Consider the following 21,137-nt stretch of genomic DNA (forward strand, 5'->3'; position numbering starts at 1 on the left):
CACAAAGGATGGTGGCTGTATGGAACGAGCTGCCAGAGGAGGTAGTTGAGGCTGGGACTATCCCAACGTTTAAGAAACAATTAAACCGGGACAAGGATAGGGCAGGTTTAGAGGGACATGGGCCAAATCAGCCATGTTAGGCTAATGCAGATGTTGGTCGGTGTGGGCAAATTGGGCTGAAGGGACTGTTTCCACACAGTGTGGCTCAATGACTCTAAAGACATTTCCGGTGTTCCTGATGTGGTCTCCTGTACATTGGTGAGACCAAATGTAGACTCGGCGACCATTTCGCCGAACACATGTGCTTGGTCCGAGGTGTACTGGATCTCCCAGATACTCCCCTTGCCGTTCCCATATTGACATTGGGCCTCCACCATTGACAGAGTGAGGCCACCCACAAACTGGAGGAACGGCACCTCATTTTCCGCTTAGGTCGCTTACAACCCAACAGTATGAAGTCAAAGGCTCAAAGGGTCGAATGGCCTACTCCTGCACGTATTGTCTATTGAACATTACATTTTCCAGTTATGGGTAACTACAAACCACCCCCTCACTGTACTCCAACTGGATTCACACCTATTTCTCCCCACCCCCTGCACCCATATTCCTTCACAATTTGCAACTCTTCAATTATTTTGTCTTCCACATTTTTGTCTTTTGATCTCTGTGCTTTGTCCAAATATCTGCCCCCCCCCCCCTCTCCGCACCCATATCCATCATTTTCTTGCTAGGCTTTGCCCTGACCCTCCTCCCTTCCAGCTTTCTTATACTCGCCCCAGAATCAGTTTTATGAAGAGTTCCAACCCAAAACATCACCGGTCCATGCTGTCCAGAAATGCTACCCGACTCACTGCGGGCAAATTGTTCCGCCACTCTGTCTCTTTATTTAGTCCTAAAATGTTTGGTGTCATGTTTCTGACATTTTACTCTAGATACCAAGTTTCAGTTTGTGCTAAAGACTATTCACTTTGACTCCATTAGAGCTTCATCTGCCTGGTTTGTGAACAATTTGTAGAGAGATACTATCGCAACATTTAAGAAACATTTAGACAGGTAGGGTAGGTTTAGAGGGATATGGGCCAAACGCAGGCAAGTGGGACAAGTGTGTAGATGGGGCACGTTGGTCGGAGTGAGCAAGTTGGGATGAAGGGATTCCACGCTGTAAGATTCTGTGATTCTAAAGGGCAGAAATCTAACAAAATTCTCAGTTATACTATATAATCATCAATAATAAAAAATAACAATAGTTTAACACTATAAATCATCATGCAAGCATCAGCCAATGGAAGCAAATACATAAAGCAATCTTAGGAAAAAAATTGTATTATTAGCTCTATGCATATACTTCATTTAATTGGTATGATCTGTTTTTTACATTAATTAGTTACAGGAGTTGATATTAAAACACGTACAATTAATGAAACAAAGTTCATGCACAACTTTATATTTAAAAAAATCTACAGATACTGAAAGATGAAACACAATATACTGAGGCTTTCAACCCTATGAAACCAATCAATCCACATTTCCATGATAATTCACTGATCACACTCCAACCAGTAATAATATAGTGACTCTACGAATTAAGAAGGCAGCATTGCTAAATGATAGCATGAAGCCAACACATAAACCAAAATATTAATTTCACTATTACTGAAATTAATATTTTGGTTTATGTGTTGTGTTCATGTTATCATTTAAAAAATGCTGCCCTCTTAATTCCTGGAGTCATCATCTTATTTTCCAATAAATATCCAATATGTTTAAGAGAGATTTAGACAGGAATATGGATATCCAGGTAATGTAAGAGGCTTTAAATATGCACATGGATAAGCAGGAAATGGAGGGATACGGGTCACTTGCAGACAGAGAAGATTAGGTTAACTTGGCATCATGTTCGGCATGGACATTGTGGGCCGAAGGGCCTGTTCCTGTGCTTTACTGTTCTATGTTCTATGTGATGCAATCATAAACAATGAACCTATTAGCGAAAGAAAAGCTGCCACTCATAAGTATTCCGATTTTAGGCTTGAAAACTCCTACCTCTACTACACAACTGTACAATGCACTTGAGTAAAGAGCAGTAATAAACAGTACAGAAACATAAAATAGTGTTGTGAAATACTGCAGCCAGTGAAACATGATGTACGTGAGGTGCTGCCTTAGAGGAACTCTGGTTACTCGCAGTGTTTGCTCAGTTACTCAGGTAGGAATCATCCACTTTTCATTAAGAGGCAAGAGAAAACTACGCAGTTACAACATCGAGCATTTCTAAACACTTCCGACTTGCTGCAGTCAATGACCTTTCACCAAATTTAATTTTTCTAATAGATTTAAAATCAAACTAGTGAAAACGAATGTCTTAAAATACATTCTTTTATTTAATGTTATCAATGACATAAAGCAACGTAGCATGAAAAATGGAACCCCCCCTCCCCCCCCCCACTACTCTATGCTGACAATCAAATTCACATGTTTTGAAAGAATAAACTACCAGCCTGCACATTTCATTCAAGGTTATGAGCTCCATTCATATAAACAGGGACCTGAACCTCAGAGAACACAGGAGGCCAAACCCGCGACTTGTCCCTGACTTCTGCATTGCAAAAAGCAGACCCAGAAGTTAGAGGTGAGCAGATCTGTGAGAATTAGACGACCACCAGTTTTTGTCAATATTACTGATATATACATGTTTAGGCCCAACACAAGTGGGCGGCACGGTGGCACAGCGGTCGAGTTGCTGTGACCCAGAGACCCAGGTTCAATCCTGACTACGGGTGCTGTCCATACGGAGTTTGTACGTTCTCCCCTTGCCCTGTCTATTTTTTTTTCTTATTTTCTATTTTTGTGTCTATCATCGGTTTGAATCAGCATCTGCAGTTCCTTCCTACACATTTCGTCTGCTCCACTGCAAAATCTCCTCAAGGTATGTCTACTTTGAAGAAGCTCTCCTCCCCTCTCCGACGTGAGGTCAGCAACATCCTCTCTCACTGCTCCCCCTCTGTGATGCCTCCTGCCCTCGGACTCTACACATTAACTGTTCTTTATCTCTCTACATCATCGCTTATATCTCTCATTTCCCTAATCACTAACCAGACCGACAAAGGGCTCGACCCAAAACCTCACCCATTCCTTCTCTCCAGTGATGCTGCCGGTCCCGCTGAGTTACTCCAGCGTTTTGAGTATAACTCCTTTTGCCCTGCGTGGATTTTCTCCAGGTGCTCTTGTTCCCTCCCACACTCCAGAGACGTACAGGTTTGTAGGTTAGTTGGCTTCAGTAAAATGATAAATTGTGTGCAGGATAGTAGTAGGGTGCGGGCATCGCTGGTCAGCATGGACTCGGTGGGCCAAAGAGCCTGTTTCCATGCTGTATCTCTAAACTAAACTAAACACTAAATTACTTGCCTGCACTTTTCAATCAAGGTTAAAAGCTCAATTCATACAAACTGGGACCTTGCACCTTAGATCAGATATGAGGAGGCCTAACCCCTGGCTTCTCCTTCACTCCTGCATTGCAAAACGCAGACCCTGAAGTCAAAGATCCATGAGCAGGATATGACCAGCAATTTTTGTCAATGTTACTGATAAATGAATATTTAGGCCCAACACCTCATGTCAATGAACTTTATACAGTAGAGAGCATGCTGGTTGCATCAGGGCCTGGATCGACAACTTGAATGCCCAGGAACAATGAAGATTACAGAGAGTGGTGGACACTCCCTGGTCCATCACAGTGGATACCTCCCTCTCCACCTTCCATACAAGGGATCCATACAAGGCATCGACTCAAAATTGCAGCCAACATCACCAAATATCCACATCACCCTGGCCACGTTCGTGTTTTGCTTCAACCATCAGGAGGAAGAAGACACAGAAACCCGAGAACAGGCAGGTCATGTTGCAGTTGTATAGACATTGTTGAGACCGAATTTGGAAAATTGTGTTCAGTTCTGGGCACCATGTTATAGGAAAGATATTGTCAAGCTTGAAAGGGTTCAAAAAGGATTTACGAGGATGTTGCCAGGACTAGAGGGTGTGAGCTATAGGGAGAGGTTGAGTAGGCTGGTTCTCTATTCCATGGAGCGCAGGAGGATGAGGAGTGATCTTATAGAGGTGTACAAAATCATGAGAGGAATAGATCGGGTAGATGCACAGAGTCTTTCGCCCAGTGTTCAAGGTGAAGGGGAAAAGATTTAATAGGAATCCGAGGGGTAACTTTTTCATACAAAGGGTGTCAAAGAGTGTGTGGAACAAGCTGCCAGAGGAGGTAGTTGAGGCTGGGACTATCCCATCATTTAAGAAACAATTAGACAGGTACATGGATAGGACAGGTTTGGAGGGATATGGATCAAGCGCAGTCAGGTGGGACTAGTGTAGCTGGGACATTGTTGGCTGGTGTGGGCAAGTTGGGCCGAAGGGCCTGTTTCCACACTATATCACTCTATGACTCTACGAATCTAACAGTGACCACTGGGTTCAAGAATAGCTTCCTCCCAGCAACCATCGGACTCTTGAACACAGCGCAACACTCATTTTTTTTTTAGAGACACAGTGTGGAAACAGGCACATTGGCCCACTTAGTCCATGCCAAGCAGTGATCCACGCACATTAACACTATCCTACATGCATTAGGGACAATTTACACTTACACCAAGCCAAATGACCTACAAACCTGTATGTCTTTGGAGTGTGGGAGGAAACCAAGATCTGGGAGAAAGCCCACGCAGGTCACGGAGAGAACATACAAACTCAGACAGCACCCGTAGTCGGGATCGAACCCGGGTCCCCGGCTCTGCAAGCACAGTGAGGCAGCAACTCTACCGCTGCGCCACCGTGCCGCAGCGGTAGAGTTGCATGGACTGTATGTGGTTACAGCAACAACTTGGGACTTGCCTGTTACAGGCCCCACTCACACAGAATAAAGAGTGGTCTTTAAACATGGTGCCAAAACACGGTGCTTCCTGCATGCGGCTCAGTAGATTATTCCTGTACACTTGCTGATTAAGGATATGGTGATACACTACTGGACTGATAGCAAGGAAAATAATTTTACGGTGTTAACAATTAACGTATGTGACAATAAAATCAGTTACACCAAGGACTTATTTTTTGGCATTAGTTATTACTAAGGGTTATTAATTTATTAAAGCTTTTAAAATGATCTGGTTTCGATTTATTATTTCCATACGTACTGAGATACCAAGTTTTGTTTTGTATACTATCCAAAGATATCAGATGTACTGTATGTACATAAATGTAATTATGTCAAACCTAGCTAAAATAGATAGAGCAAAGGGGAAGCTGCAGAATGCAAAACATAATTTTTAGCATTGGCGTGCATCAGATCCATAGAAATATTATCCATATTATCTGTGTTAATTGCTGCAAATAGGAATTTCATTGTTCCATTGTCAGTACATATGATAATTAAACACTTGATTCTTTTGTTAGCAACCGTTTATCAGAAATGTTGATGTCTTTTCTGTCTCTTTACACATTTCCTGTAAGGCCAGGTATACCAGCAGTTTTTGTTTTGTTTCTTTCCAAACATAACTTGTTTGAATTGATGATTGCTTTTGTTTCAAAAACCACTGAACATCACATACCAACAGTATTACTGGCTCAGTGATGTATATGCACAGGAATGCTGTTGGCATCGTCAAGTCTTTTATTAATGACATAACATTTCCCCTTGGTCCTAAATATACTTTGCAGATTGTAGACTGATAGTAAAAGGCAGACAAAATGTAATTTCCCCGAAATCACTCTAGCTTTGCATTTGTCTGTCCACCTCAGCTGATTTCGAGGGATATGGGCTAAATGTGGGCAGGTGGGACTAGTCTAGATGGGGCCACCTTGGTCTGCATGGACAAGCTGGGCCGAAGGGCCTGTTTCTCAGCTGTCTGACTTTACGACTCTTTAAGAAAGGATAAGTTTAAAAGTGATGTCCTCATCCTGATTAAACTACGAAAAAAATCATTCCACATTATGACTTACAAAAATTAAACTGGATAAAATAAATCCCACTGCGGCAAGATGTTACAAGAGCACAAATTCTGTTCCAAAACATTTACTACATCTCGTGTTTCAATCCCATAACTTTGTTTAGCAATGTGTTTTTTGGAGCATGCTGTGAATTATCTTGTAAAGTGGATGGTTCATGCACAAATTTGGTGGGTGTCCGTGGCATGGATTTATCTCGATGAGATTGTTGGCTAATTGATTTAAGAGACACAGACACACACGCACACGCACACAGACACAGACCCACACACACACACACGGCTGGATTAACTCAGAGGGTCAGTGAGCACATCTGGAGGGAATAGACAAATGACTCCTTGGGTCGGAAATCTTCTTCAGTTTCAATTGGCTGATGCATTAAATACAAATGAAATGGAGATGGTGTATAAAATGCACTCTTTACTAAATATTACGGCTCTGTTAGGCAGGCCAGCTTCTATAAGGCAGAACTGTACAGTATAGGAACATTGCCTGTACCGAACATAATGCCAAGTTTAACTAACATTCTCTCCCCGCAAGTGATCCATGCGATTTTATTCCTTGCATGTTCGTGTGCCTGTCTGGGATAGTTTCTTCCCGACTGTTATCAGGCAACCGAACCATCCTACCAGAGAGTAGTCCTGAGCTACTATCGACCTCATTGGAGACCCTGGGACTAATTTTGATCAGACTACCTTACACTTTTTTTTTGTGTGTGTACGTTAACATGTTAGTCTGTATCCAAGATGGCTGTCGGAAGGGAGAGTGGACGCTGGCGCGCTTTAGCTGCCGCTGCTCTCTCTTCACATTGTGTTTTTTGATTTTTTGTCTTTGGAGCGATTTCTGTCTTTAATTTGTGTATTGGTGATGTCCTTAATATTTATTTTACTCCGACTATATGTTTTTTTCTCTTCTGTTAATTTCTGTAAGGTGTAGTTGAGACTTTGAAAAGCGCCCGAAAATAAAATGTATTATTATTATTATTATTATTATTATTATTATTACACTAAACGTTATTCATATTATCCCCATTATCGTGTATCTGTACACTGTGGACGGCTCGATTGTAATCACGCAGGGTGGGGAGGATGAAGGTGAGAGGAATCAAGAGCAGGCTCGGGGGCACAGAGAGATTGCGGGAAAGAAGAATGGTGTGGCGTGTTTGTCTGTCCACTTCAGCTGGTACTGTCCATGCTGTTTGATATGCTTCCTTCGCACATATGCAGGGCATGGAGGGATCGAGTCTCGAGTAGGGAGGCGGCCGTTCCAGGGTTCCCAGGCCGCTGGGAGGACTCTCCCGACGCCGGAACATCATCACCCGGCGAGGACGGCCTGGAACATCGGGCCTCCGTAGAGGCAACTGTGGAGGCCTCAATAGGCCCGACTATGGGTGGACATTGGGGATGGGACTGGACTTTGTGCCTTCCCCCATAATGGGAACCATTGTGGGGGGATGTTTTTTATGTTAAAGCTATTTATTATTGTTATGTTTGTATTCCTTTTTTAATGTGCTGCATTGGCAAAAAGAATTTCACTACATCTAGGTGTATGTGACAATAAATCAACCTTTGAACCTTTGAACCTTTGATGTGGATCAAGTGCAGGCAGAGGAGATTAGTGGGTCTTAGTGCCTGCTCCGTTACTGCATTGCTCAAGAATGTCAAGGGTGTTTAATTGTGACAAGGACTGAAACGGAACAATGACAGTCTTACTTGCAGCACCACGACAGGTTTGTAAACACAGTATTCCATAGACAACATCACAAAATCAACAATAAAAAGTCAATATATGGAAAAAGCCCAATATTGTGCAAAACAAAGCAAACTGAAGTCCCTCGTGCAACCAAGACAGTTTGCAGTCTGGTTGGAGTTTGTAGTATTGAACAGCCTGATAGTCTTTGGGGATATGTTGTTCCTGAACATGGAGGTCATGGTTTTTGGGCTCCTATACCGTCTTCCTGATTCCCCTTCTTCTAACCCTATCCCTAACGAGAGTGTGGCCATGTTGTTGTGGGTCCTTGATGTTGCCAGGTGTCTTTTTGAAGCAGCGTCTCCTCGAGATTCCTTCGATGGTGGGGAGGTCAGTACCCGTGATAACCTCCTTCGTTCATGGGCGTTCGAGTTGCCGAACCAGGCCACGATGCAATCAGTCAACATGTTCTCCATGCACACCTGTGGAAGTTCAAGAGTGCATTCATCGAACATACCAAACCTCGTCAATGTTCTCAGGAAGTAGAGAGATTGATGTGCTTTCCTAATGATTGCAGCAATGTGCTGGGTCCAATGCAGATCTTCGGTGACATGCGCACCCTGAACCACTCCACCACCGACCTGTTGATGAAGACTAGTTTGTAGATCTTTATCCTTCCTCTTCTAAAGTCAACAACCATCTCCCTGGTTCCACTGACGCTGAGAGCAAGGTTGTTGCTGTGCCACCATTAAATCAGACCATCTATCTTCCTCCTATACTCATCATTACCCCAAGTTCGTCCATCAATGGTGCTGGTCATTGCCGGATTTAAAGATGGTGTTGGTACTGTGTCCAGTTCCACAGTGTTGTGTATGGAGTGAGTAGAGCAGGGGGCTGAGCACACAGCTCCTGTGCTGATGGTTGTCGAGAAGGAAGTGTCGTTGCCAATTCGCACTGATTGTGTTCTGGTGATGAGGAAGTCAAGGATCCAGTTGCAAGGAGATGTGCAGATACCCAGTGCCCTGGTCTCAACAAGTTTGAAGAGGATGATGGTGTTGAACGCCGAGCTGGAGCCTATGAACAACGGCCCGACGTATGTGTTTTTATTGCACAAGTGGCCCAGTGCAGAGTGGAGAGCCAGCAAGATTGCATTCCCCCGTTGATCTATTGTGGTGGCAGACAAATTGTAGTGGGTCCAGGTTCTTGCGAAGGTAGGAGTTGATATGCGCCATAACCAACCTCTCAAAGCATTTGTGCAAGAAAGAACTGCAGATGCTGGTTCTCTCAAAGCTTTTCATCACCACAGACATTTGTGCCATCAGGCAGTAGTCACTGAGGCATGTCACCTTACCTTCGATAGGAACCTGTATTAATTAAGCACTTTTAAAGCACAAGGAACCTCAGTAATGAGAGGTTGAAGATGTCAACAAAAACTCCAGCCAGTGGGTGCACGCAGGTTTTGAGAATGCAACCAGATCCAAACGCTTTCCAATGAAACGCCCTCCTGAAGGATCTTCTGACGTCGGCCTCAGGGACTGAGATTGCACTATGTTCTATGTGGAAACTCAGATACATATAGCTATAATGGATAGGGTCTGCAACTCTCTCCAAGGAGGATTTGAATGCTCGTGAGAGGATTAATGGGCGGGAAGTACAGGAGAATGGGGTTGTGTATTCTGGGGAGATTGCTGGGTAAATCTCATCAGCTATGAAACTCCAGCCAGTGTAGGAGTGGAATGGGATAAAACCAAGGGGAAAAGATGGCTGTCTACCTAATTGTTGGAAGAGATGAACCTTTTTGGCCCATAGTCTCCCCGTCAGTCTACTTTGTTCAACATTTCATTTTCCCTCTTTGGACAAAGCTCCTGGCAATTCACCAAAGCTTGGAGACCTAGCCAATTTAACTCTAATGTAATCAAAACCATACATGAATAATGCAGTGTGCAGCAGGCAACAGATAGGAGACATTCTCTCCTCAACACATGAGAAGGCTCATTCAGAGGAACAGCACTTCATATTTCGCTTGGGCAGCTTACAAAGCTTGGTCGCTGCCTCAAAAAGGCTGGCAGTATCATCAAGGACCCACACCATCCTGGCCACACACTCATCTCCCTGCTACCTTCAGGTAGAAGGTACAGGAGCCTGAAGACTGCAACGACCAGGTTCAGGAATAACTACTTCCCCACAGCCATCAGGCTATTAAACCTGGCTCGGACAAAACTCTGATTATTAATAGGAGGTACACAAAATTGCTGGGGAAACTCAGCGGGTGCAGCAGCATCTATGGAGCGAAGGAAATAGGCGACGTTTCGGGCCGAAACCCTTCTTCAGACTTGCTCCATAGATGCTGCTGCACCCGCTGAGTTTCCCCAGCAATTTTGTGTACCTTCGATATTCCAGCATCTGCAGTTCCTTTTTGAACACTCTGATTATTAATAACCCATTTTCTGTTATTTGCACTTTATCAGTTTATTTATTCATGTGTGTATATATTTATATTATGGTATATGGACACATTTATCTGTTTTGTAGTAAATGCCTACTATGTTCTGTGTGCTTAAGCAAAGCAAGAATTTCATTGTCCTATACAGGGACACATGTCAATAAACTCACTTGAACTTGAACTTACAACCCAGCGGTATGAACATTGATGTCTCCAATTTCAAATAATCTCTGCATTCCCTCTCTCTCCGCCCCTCCCCCAACCCCAGCCACCCTGCTAGTTCCACTGTTCGCATCCTCATATTCCTTTGAAATCACCTCTTCCACAGCCAACAATGGACCATTGTGGGCTCCAGCCTCCCTGCGTCATCAGTGCCGTCTCTGATTTGTTCTGAACATTTTTATGCCTCTAGTTTCACTCCCCCCCCCTGACTCTCAGTCTCGGCCCAAAATGTTACCCATTCCTTTTCTCCAGAGATGTTGCTGGCCCGCTGAGTTACTTCAGCATTTGGTGTCTACCATAAGTCAGCTACTTCACTTGGAGCAACCACCGTAACATATTTAAGTAGATGAGAACGGCGGCATGGTGGCGCAACGGTAGAGTTGCTGCCTTACAGCGCCAGTGTCTCGGGTTCGATCCCGACTACAGCTGCTGTCTTTACAGAGTTTGTACGTTCTCCCTGTGGGTTTTCTCCGAGATCTTTAGTTTCCTCCCACACTCCAAAGACGCACAGGTACGTAGGCTAATTGGCTTGGTGTATGTGTAAATTGTCCCTAGTGTGTGTAGGATGGTGTTAATGTGCGGGGATCACTGGTCGGTCCGGACTCGGTGGGCCAAAGGGCCTGTTCTCACCCTGTATCTCTAAACTAAACTAAACTAAACCTGTGCTAAACCCCACAGCTGGAAGGCATCAATGCTATCATGGCACAGCATGTTGGACAAAGGCACTCTGCTCTGTAAAGCTAGGTCATGTTGACATGTATAAATCAGTATGACCACTGAGGGACATGTATGCCACAGGCAGGAACTGATCAGAACCAATTTTCAGTGTCTGTACTCAGAAACTGCTTTGTCTGCCTGTGAAGTAAAAGATTAATTATGCTACAAAATGTGCTTAGCAAATAGTGAAAGGACTAGATAGAGTGGGTGTGGAAGGGATGTTTCCACTAGTGGGAGAATTTAGGACCAGGGGCCATAGTCTAAGAATAAAAGGGTGTACCTTTAGGAAGGAGACGAGGAGGAATTTCTTTAGTCAGAGGGTGGCGAATCTGTGGAATTCATTGCCACAGAAGGCTGTGGCTGCCAAGTCAATGGATATTTGTAAGACAGATTTGGTAGATTCTCGATTAGTACAGGTGTCAGGGGTTATGGGGAGAAGGGCGGAGAATGGGGTTGAGAGGGAAAGATAGATCACAGGCTAAGATAGAGTAGACTTGATGGGCCGAGTGGGCGAATTCTGCTCCCATCACATGAATTTATGAAAATAATTGTCATCAGGGGAACAGAAAAACAATATTTACATTGCAGTCCATGAGGAAAAAAATGTCATGAGCTTTATCAAAATGGTGGAGAACAATTTGCCATGTGTTTAGTCATTTTAACCTGAGCTAAACCAGTTCGATAGTGTATTCGGTGACAGGCCAAAATGTCCTCATACTGGCACTAATATACTTGATAATGCAAACCGACCAATATCACGCACAATCTGTTTTCTCTCACTGAAATTTGGGATTTGGCAACACCCATTGACAAAAGCCTCCACAAACCCGGGAGACTTTGGGCTTATAGCCCTGGAGACACTGGAGGCACTGGTTCGATCCTTACTACGGGTGCTTTCTGTACGGAGTTTCTACGTTCTCCCCGTGACCGCGTGGGTTTTCACCGAGACCTTCGGTTTCCTCCCACACTCCATAAGACGTACGGGTTTGTAGGTAAATTGGCTTGGTGTATGTAAATTGTCCCTAGTGTGTGTGTGTGTGTGTGTGTGTGTGTGTGTGTGTGTGTGTGTGTAGGATAGTGTTAATGTGCAGGGATCGCTGGTCAGCGTGGACTCAGTGGGCCAAAGAGCCTGTTTCCGCACTGTATCTCTAAACTAAACTAAACCGTGTAAAAAAGAATGTACTGTTTAGTGTGAGACCACAGGCTGAGCTGGTGTTGACCATCATTCTCACTTTGCACTTAGTCACTTCAGGCTGAGATACTGATAATCTGTCAGTTGGATGTAAAAGACACATGGCATGGGTTCAAAGAAGAGCAGAGCAGCTAATGTTGTGGTCTTGGCCAATGATTATCTTTCAACTATGACACAGTTTCACCATAACAGCAACCACACTTTAGAACACTATTGTGCAGATGCAAAGTCATAAGATAAATCCAACTGAAATAGTTTAACAATAGAACATTTGGTTGCAGGTTGGGCACAGCCACACACAGTTAAGATGGCCAGTAATGTCAGAGGGTGGTGAATCTGTGGAATCCATTGCCACAGAAGGCTGTGGAGGGAAAAGTCAATCGATATTTTTAAGATGGAGATCGACAGATTCTTGATTAGTATGGGTGTCAGAGGTTATGGGGGCAAGAGAATACAGTTGAGATGGAGAGATACATCAGCCATGATTGAGTGGCAGTTCAAGTTTAAGAGTTTATTGTCATGTGTCCCTGATAGGACAATGAAATTCTTGCTTTGCTTCAGCACAACAGAACATAGTAGGCATTGACTACAAAACAGATCAGTGTGTCCATATACCATTATATAAATATATACACACATGAATAAATAAACTGATAAAGTGCAAATAACAGATAATGGGCTATTAATGTTCAGAGTTTTGTCCGAGCCAAGTTTAATAGCCTGATGGCTGTGGGGAAGTAGCTATTCCTGACCCTGGTCGTTGCAGTCTTCAGGCTCCTGTACCATTTACCTGAAGGTAGCAGGGAGATAAGTCTGTGGTGTGGGTCCTTGATGATACTGCCAGCCTTTTTGAGGCAGTGACTGCGATAGATCCCCTCGATGGAAGGAAGGTCAGAGCCGATGATGGACTGGGCACTGTTTACTACTTTTTGTGGTCTCTTCCTCTCCAGGGCGCTCAAATTGCCGAACCAAGCCACCATGCAACCGGTCAGCATGCTCTCTACTGTGCACCTGTAGAAGTTAAGAGAGAGTCCTCCTTGACAAACCGACTCTCCGTAATCTTCTCAGGAAGTAGAGGCGCTGATGTGCTTTCTTAATAATAGCATCAGTGTGCTGGGACCAGGAAAGATCTTCAGAGATGTGCACGCCCATGAATTTGAAGCTCTTGACCCTTTCAACCATCGACCCATTGATATAAATGGGACGGTGGGTCCCCATCCCATGAGGGCCAGGTTATTGTGCTGGCACCATATGGACAGTCGCTCGATCTCTCTTCTATACTCTGACTCACCCCCATCAGTGATACGTCCCACAACAGTGGTGTCGTCAGCGAACTTGATGGAGTTCGCACTATGACCGGCTACGCAGTCATGAGTATAGAATGAGAACCGGATGGGCCGAATGGCCTTATTCTGCTCCTAAAACTTATGAACATGAATGCCTAGACTCTCTTTAATTGCTCTTCAGCAATTTTTGTTTTATTTGGTTGTCTAATTGTATTGTGGGGTGGGAGATTACAACCTTCACGTGGTCCACCCCGTTTCGACTAATGCAATCAACCCGATGTGCACAAACAAGATCAAATAGAACAAGTTGGCCTACAACTTTAGGCTGTGTATGCCTTACGCAAGAACAAGATTGTACTGTATATTTTTGTCGTTATTACATCCAATGTTGCCGTAAAGCTGCAGGAAGTAAGATTTTCATTGTTCCAGTTCTTATCCGGTCTTTGTAACAAAGAAACATTCCTGAACTCTTGAATATTAATATTCAGAATCAACTAGAATTTCTTGTTAGAAAAATGCACGATCGTTTCTGCGGCTGCTTCTAGAATGGTTGTCAGTCAGCAGATAAAGAGTCATAGAGTGATCCAGCGCGGAAACAGGCTCTTCGGCCCACCTTGCGCACAACGGCCAACATGTCCCACCTGCCTGCAATCGGTCCATATCTCTCCAAACCTGTCCTATCCATGTACAAGTCTAACTGTTTCTTAAATGTTGGGATAGTCCCAGCCTCAACTACCTCCTCTGGCAGCTTGTTCCATACACCCACCACCCTTTGTGTGAAAAAGTTACTCTTCAGATTCCTATTAAGTCTTTCCCCCTTCACCTTAAACCTATGTCCGCTTGCCCTTGAATCACCTACTCTGGACTAGAGATTGTTGCATCTACCCGATCTATTCCTCTCATGATTTTGTAGATGTTTTTATATTCACGATCCTGATTTTATAATGTAGGAGTCTCCATTTCCCAGGCTGCAGATTCATATGAAAGCCTCTTGCTGTGCCAAGAATCCTAGACATCTCCCTGCTATAATGACTAATGCAGTTACCTGAGGTCATTTCTGGAATAAACAAAGTCAGCCTCACTTGTTTCAGAGCAATGGGTTGGTCAAACATGTCACAGGGACAACGTGCTTGACAGGAACACACACCCTGAAAATCCAGGAACCAGACACAATGATGCAATGCAATAGACAATAGACAATAGATAATAGGTGCAGGAGTAAGCCATTTGGCCCTTCGAGCCAGCACCGCCATTCACTGTGATCATGGCTGATCATCCACAATCAGTACCCAGTTCTTGCCTTCTCCTCATGTCCCTTGACTCCGCTATCTTTAAGAACTGTATCTAACTCTTGGTTCTTGGTTTCTTGGTCCTCCAAAATATTCCAAATGGAATTTAAACTGGAGGTGGTGGAGGGAGGACTTAAGCCAGAAAGTGTAATTGGGAAGAAAGAGCTACTTTAAATTTAGTTGCTTCTGGTTGGGTAACTATAGTAGGGTGGAGATTATTCCATGCTTTAATTGTGCGGGGGAAGAACGAATTGCTGTACACATCTGTCTTTTATAACTCTCTTGAAAGCATACAGAGAATCGGCCTCCACTGCCGTCTGAGGCAGAGAATTCCACAGACTCACAACTCTCTGGGTGAAAAAGTTTTTCCTCATCTCCGTTCTAAATGGCCTACCCCTTATTCTTAAACTGTGGCCCCTGGTTCTGGACTCCCCCAACATCGGGGACATGTTTCCTGCCTCTAGCGTGCCCAATCCCTTCATAATCTTATATGTTTCAATAAGGATCCCTCTCATCCTTCTAAATTCCAGTGTATACAAGCCCAGTCGCTCCATTCTTTCAACATATGACAGTCCCACCATCCCGGGAAGTAACCTCGTGAACCTACGCTGCACTCCCTCAATAGCAAGAATATCCTTCCTCAAATTTGGAGACCAAAACTGCACTCAATACTGCACTTGTGGAAGTTTCAAAATTCAGGTTCTACAACAATAGGTCGCGCTGCACTCACACAGATCACCTCATCTTTATCAGAAGAGTTTCAACATCTTTTTGGGGTCAGTCTGCTATCAAACGAAAATTCACTCAGTGGGCACGAGGTGGTAATTGGTGGACCGCATATTAAAACATAGAAGAGTATAGCACAAGAACAGGCATCTTGGTTCACAATATTTGGGCCGAACACGGTGCCATGTTAAATTGAACTCATCTGCACGTACATGATCCACATCCCTCTATTCCTTGCACTTCCATGTGCCTATCTAATGCCCCTATCCTCTCTGCCTCCCACCATCACCACCAGGCAATGCATTCCAGGCCCCCACCACTCTCTGTGTAAAGCACATGCCCTGCACATCACCATTAAAATTCTCCCTCTCACATTATAGCGATGCCCTCTAGTGTTGGACACTTCCACTCTGTCTTTGACACTCATATATTATTTATATGGTTCTATCAAGTTACCCCTCAATCTCTGACGTCCCAGAGAAAACAATTCAAGTTTATCTTGAAAAGCTTACCTCCAGTCCCCTCCCCTCTACTTTCAGTCAGAAGAAGGGTCCCGACCCGAAACGTCACCTATTCCTTTTCTCCAGAGATGCTGCCTGAACCGCTGAGTTACTTCAGCTTTTTGTGCTTATCTTCAACATTTCGGTAAACCTCCTCTACATCTTCTCCAAAGCCTTCACACCCTTCCTAACATGGGGTGACCAGAACTGCACGCAATACTTAATGCACGATATTAGGATACTGTTGTAATATAGAGACTACTACTTTTACAGAGAACGGGTGGAGTGGGATTTGGGAAGAGATTTGAGCCTAATTTGAGAGTAGAATTACATGAACTATTTTCATTTCCACTCTCTGTCTGAAGGCTCCCAGATGACGCTGTGACCCTGTGCAACTCGGAATACCGCAACTCTGCAGAGTTTGGCCCTTCGAGCCAGCACCGCCATTCAATGTGATCATGGCTGATCATCCCCAATCAGTACCCCGTTCCTGCCCTTCCCATATCCCATGACTCCACTATCTTCAAGAGCCCTATCTAGCTCTCTCTTGAAAGTATCCAGAGAACCTGCCTCCGCCTCCCTCCGAGGCAGAGAATTCCACAGACTCACAACCAGTTCTGTGTGAAAAAGTGTTTCCTCATCTCCGTTCTAAATGGCTTACCTCTTATTCTTAAACGGTGGCCCCTGGTTCTGGACTCCCCCAACATCGGGAACATGTTTCCTGCTAGCGTGTCCAAACCCTTAATAATCTTATATGTTTCAATAAGATCCCCTCTCGTCCTTCTAAATTCCAGAGTGTACAAGCCCAGCCGCTCCATTCTCTCAGCATACGACAGTCCCGCCATCCCGGGAATTAACCTTGTAAACCTACGCTGCACTCGCTCAATAGCACGAATGACCTTCCTCAAATTAGGGGACCAAAACTGCACACAATACTCCAGGTGTGGTCTCACTAGGCCCTGTACAACTGCAGAAGGACCTCTTTGCTCCCAACAACTGCAGAAGATGAGATACTGGCAGAGTTACTGCCTTAAACGGCATCTGCGACCCTTCAGGCAGAGAGTGGAAATGAAAATGATGAGATAAAACTAAGCAGTTTTTGAGTCATTTTGGAATGCTGGCATTCTGCAATGCTCAGTGACTGGAAGTGGCTGGCAAGTTCTGCATATGAGCTATTAAAAGTCTGCTTTGCTGAGAAATATTCTGTGTTCTGAGCAAGTGTAATGTGTTGCAATTGGAAGGTTGATTGTAGACAATAGACAATAGGTGCAGGAGTAGGCCATTCGGCCCTTCGAGCCAGCACCGCCATTCACAGTGATCATGGCTGATCATCCACAATCCCGTTCCTGCCTTCTCCCCATATCCCTTGACTCCACTATCTTTAAAAGCTCTATCTAACTCTCTCTTGAAAGCATCCAGAGAATTGGCCTCCACCCACCACCCTTTGTGTAAAATAAAATTACCCCTCAGGTTCCTATTAAATCTTTCCTCTTTCACCTAAAACCTACGCCCTCTCCACTACTCCGTGGATTGTCACCTTGTCGTGGTGGAGAAGCTTGTGTGGTCCTGAGATCCTGAGAGCGATGCCGTCTGGAGCTATGCTCCTGGTAGGGCCACCCATGGCGGTAAGGTCGAGGGGGAGGACCCTGACAAAGAGCAATCCAACCAAGACCTCAATGGTGGAACAGGCGGAGGATGCTGGCTGACCTTAGTGGAGCGTCACAACGGTGGGGAAGGCGGATGAAGGCTGCAGCAGAAAAGGTCGTCTTAGAGCTGCAGCAGAAGAACTCGTTTCGAGTGACCGTCGCTGATGATGTCCTCTCCAACTCTCCAAAGCTATTTAAAGGCTCAATTCAGGAGTATGATGGAATTTTCTCCGCTTGGTTGGATGAGCACAGCTTCAACGACACTCGTGAAGCTCGACACCACCCAGGATAGATCAGCCCACTTGATCAGCACCCCCTTCACGTTCACTTACTCCACCACTGGTGTACTCCACACACTGTACCAACAGATCGTACCTTCTACAAAATGCACCACAGGGGAGGTAGAATGGTGCAGCTGGCAAAGCTGTCGCCTCACAGTGCCATACACCCGGGATCGATCTAGACCTCTAGATGCTGTCCGCGTGGAGTTTGCACGTTCTCCCTGCGACAGCCAAGGATTCCGCCAGCTGCTCCGGTTTCCTTCCACATCCCACAAGACGTGCGAGTTTGGATGTTAATCGGCCGGTGTAAATTGCCCGTAGTATGTCTCGTGGGATAACTGGTGCCAACCGGTGATCAATGGTAGGCATGGACTCGGTGGGCCGAAAGGCCTGTTTTCATGCAGTATCTCTAAACTAAACAACTCACCAAGACTCTTTAGATAACATCTTCCAAACCTACAACCTCTACCAAGGTCAATGACACCAAAAGCATGGGACCACCACCATCACCTGCAAGTTTCACTCCAGGCCTCTCCCATCCTGATTTTTTTCACCAAATTTCAAAATCCGGATTGTCCCCCACCTCTCAAAACATGAAGGGGACGTGCCCCCCCCCCCCCCCCCCCCCCCCCCCCACCAGGATTTCCGACCATGGCACCAACGAAAGATGGGACTAAGTACAAACGGCAAAATGAGGAAGAACATTGGTAAGGATGTTGTATTTGGAAGGACAATTAATTCTGCTGCCCGTGATAGAGGGAGTGGCAGAGGTTAGACTGTAAAAGCCAAAAAGAGTGGGTTATTCCTGGAGAGAACTTACTTTATCATCAAACTCTTCATATCTGTGTCATCCCCCTCTCGCAACTCAACCTTGCTGGTCAGGGCGAGCGAGACCTCCGTCTTGGCAAGTTGGGAAAGTACGTTTTCTTTGTTGGGGTCATTTGGGTCGACAGCACCTTCCCCTGGCAGGAGAGAAATTGCACTTGGTTTAATTATAGAAGCTGCTGCACTCTGGATTCTCAGCACCATTTAGCCTGTTCCCAGGGCTATGTAATGGAAACAAACACAAATCAGGCATCTAGACATACTACATAAGAAAATGGGAGCAAGACCTTCTCACGCCTGTCCCACCAGTCGACATCAAAGCACTGCTCTTCATATAGTATTATTTACACTATTATTGTTTGTTTTTATGCGTGTGTATATACAGACAAATACACACACACACACACACATATATATAAATATATATATTCATATACACACAGATGTATATGCACACATGCATGTATGCACACACGCATACATATTCATATTAAATGTTGTCTATAAGCAGAATAGATTTCATTGCCTTCATGCATCAATTAAATAGAAAAACACGCACTGTGAATTACAGGTCAATCTCTGTACCTGCGTTCATTTCTAATACTCTTTCAATTTTTGCAAAGCATTACTTTATTCATCATAGATGAGTTTAGTTCTTAGCATAAAACTCTGTGAGACTGCGCACTGGTACACTGTACTAGCACCTCTACCATGAAATGCAAGTGAATGAATTAGAACATTCATTTGTTTAGACTTAGTGTTCACTTATTATATTACAAGTTAAAGTGTTCCCAACATTGGAAAAATAAATCAATAAATGTAACTTAACGTGTAATTGATATGTGCACTGGCATCTTTTTGGTCTACAAAAATAAGCACTGGCATAAAATAATATTCTGTAGTCAGTTCTTGAATTACTCACCAATCAAAGTTTCAACGTCAGGTACACTTCCTAATCCTTCCAGGAGCTCATGCAATAGGTCATTATGATCGGGTGAAATAGCCTCCTGATGTTCCAACAGCAACTGTTGTAAGGAAATGAATTAGAATGGATCACTAATGTGTCTCAAGTTTAACCCATCCACGTGTGTTCATTGGCTTGAAAATAACCTTTGAGACCTTTGAACCATCTTGAATCAGACTTTATCTTGCACTAAAGAAATATACCCGTTATCCTGAATCAGTGCACTGTGGACGGCTTGATTGGATTCAAGTAGAGTCTTCTCATTGACTGGATAGCACGAAACAAAAAAGCTTTTCACTCTACCTCGGTACATGGAGAGGACAGGCTTGGAGGGATATGGACCAAGAGCAGGCAAGCGGGACTAGTGTAGCTGAGACATTGTTGACCAGTGTGGGCAAGTTTGGCTAAAGGGCCTGTTTCCACACAGTATCACTCGATGTGACAATAATAAACTGAACTTAAACATCTAACGCTCTCAATACCAAAGTGCAGGCTCAGTTACTGATGGCGAATAAATCAATTCAAACAATTATTCAAAAATCACCAATGTTGGTAAAGTTTGGTTCACTGTGTGCATTGTTCTCAGAAAGTGGACACCTTCTGTGTAAATGTTAGTTAGGATTTTTCAAGTTCCCCTTTACCTCTGTCTATCTATGCCACTCGCAGAAGAGTGGAGTGAGGCCATCAATATCCTTCGTCAAGGGATGCTTATGGCTGCAGGAGTTGCTCAAATGCAATTTGATCCCATTTCCAAGCTGCTGAAAATGTCACCACAAATGCCAGCCTTTTAGACCAATTGGTCCAAATACCATCCTCTAACTCTTAACACATCCTCCCATTTCATTCCTCGGTTCTCCACCTACTCTTTAAACAAAATCCACTTTTGAGACAGGCTAATTATGTTTTCCTGAGCATGACATTTGTTACATTACTATCATATACGCGGCCTGAACTTCTAATCATCCCCACAAAAGTGGCAACAACTGAATTCCCATCTCACTCCTTGTTCATTTTAAACACCTTGATGAGATCACCCCTGAAAAAGTGTCCCAACCTGAAACGTCATCTATCCAAGTTCTCCAGAGATGCTGCCTGACTTGCTGAGTTACCTTTTCTTGTTTTGACCAGCATCTGCAGTTCTTCGTTTCACACACCTTTCCTTCTTATCATTTGCTCAACCATCTGTCCTGTCCCCTCGCCTATGTTCACCCATTACCTGCCAGGCTTTGTCCTGCCCCTCCTCTATTCCAGCTTTCTTTCTCCCCCTACAATCAGTCCGAAGAAGGGTCTCAACCCAAAACATCACCTATTCATGTTCTCCAGAGGTGCTAGCTGACCAGCATATTGTCTCTTA

General features: G+C 44.3%; 1 protein-coding gene across 2 annotated transcripts in view; it reads right to left on the minus strand.

Moving 5' to 3' along the window:
• The window catches only part of iqgap2 (IQ motif containing GTPase activating protein 2), a 306,105-nt gene that overhangs the window by 15,864 nt on the left and 269,104 nt on the right, over nt 1-21,137 (minus strand). For both annotated transcript variants that reach the window (XM_033018621.1, XM_033018622.1), the window contains 2 exons: nt 19,742-19,844; nt 18,815-18,956 (listed from right to left, as the gene is read on the minus strand). In XM_033018621.1, the coding sequence (XP_032874512.1) occupies nt 18,815-18,956; nt 19,742-19,844 (245 nt within the window). The remainder of the gene's footprint in view (nt 1-18,814; nt 18,957-19,741; nt 19,845-21,137) is intronic.

The sequence above is a fragment of the Amblyraja radiata genome, chromosome 3 (assembly GCF_010909765.2).
Source record: "Amblyraja radiata isolate CabotCenter1 chromosome 3, sAmbRad1.1.pri, whole genome shotgun sequence".
NCBI lineage: Eukaryota > Metazoa > Chordata > Chondrichthyes > Rajiformes > Rajidae > Amblyraja > Amblyraja radiata.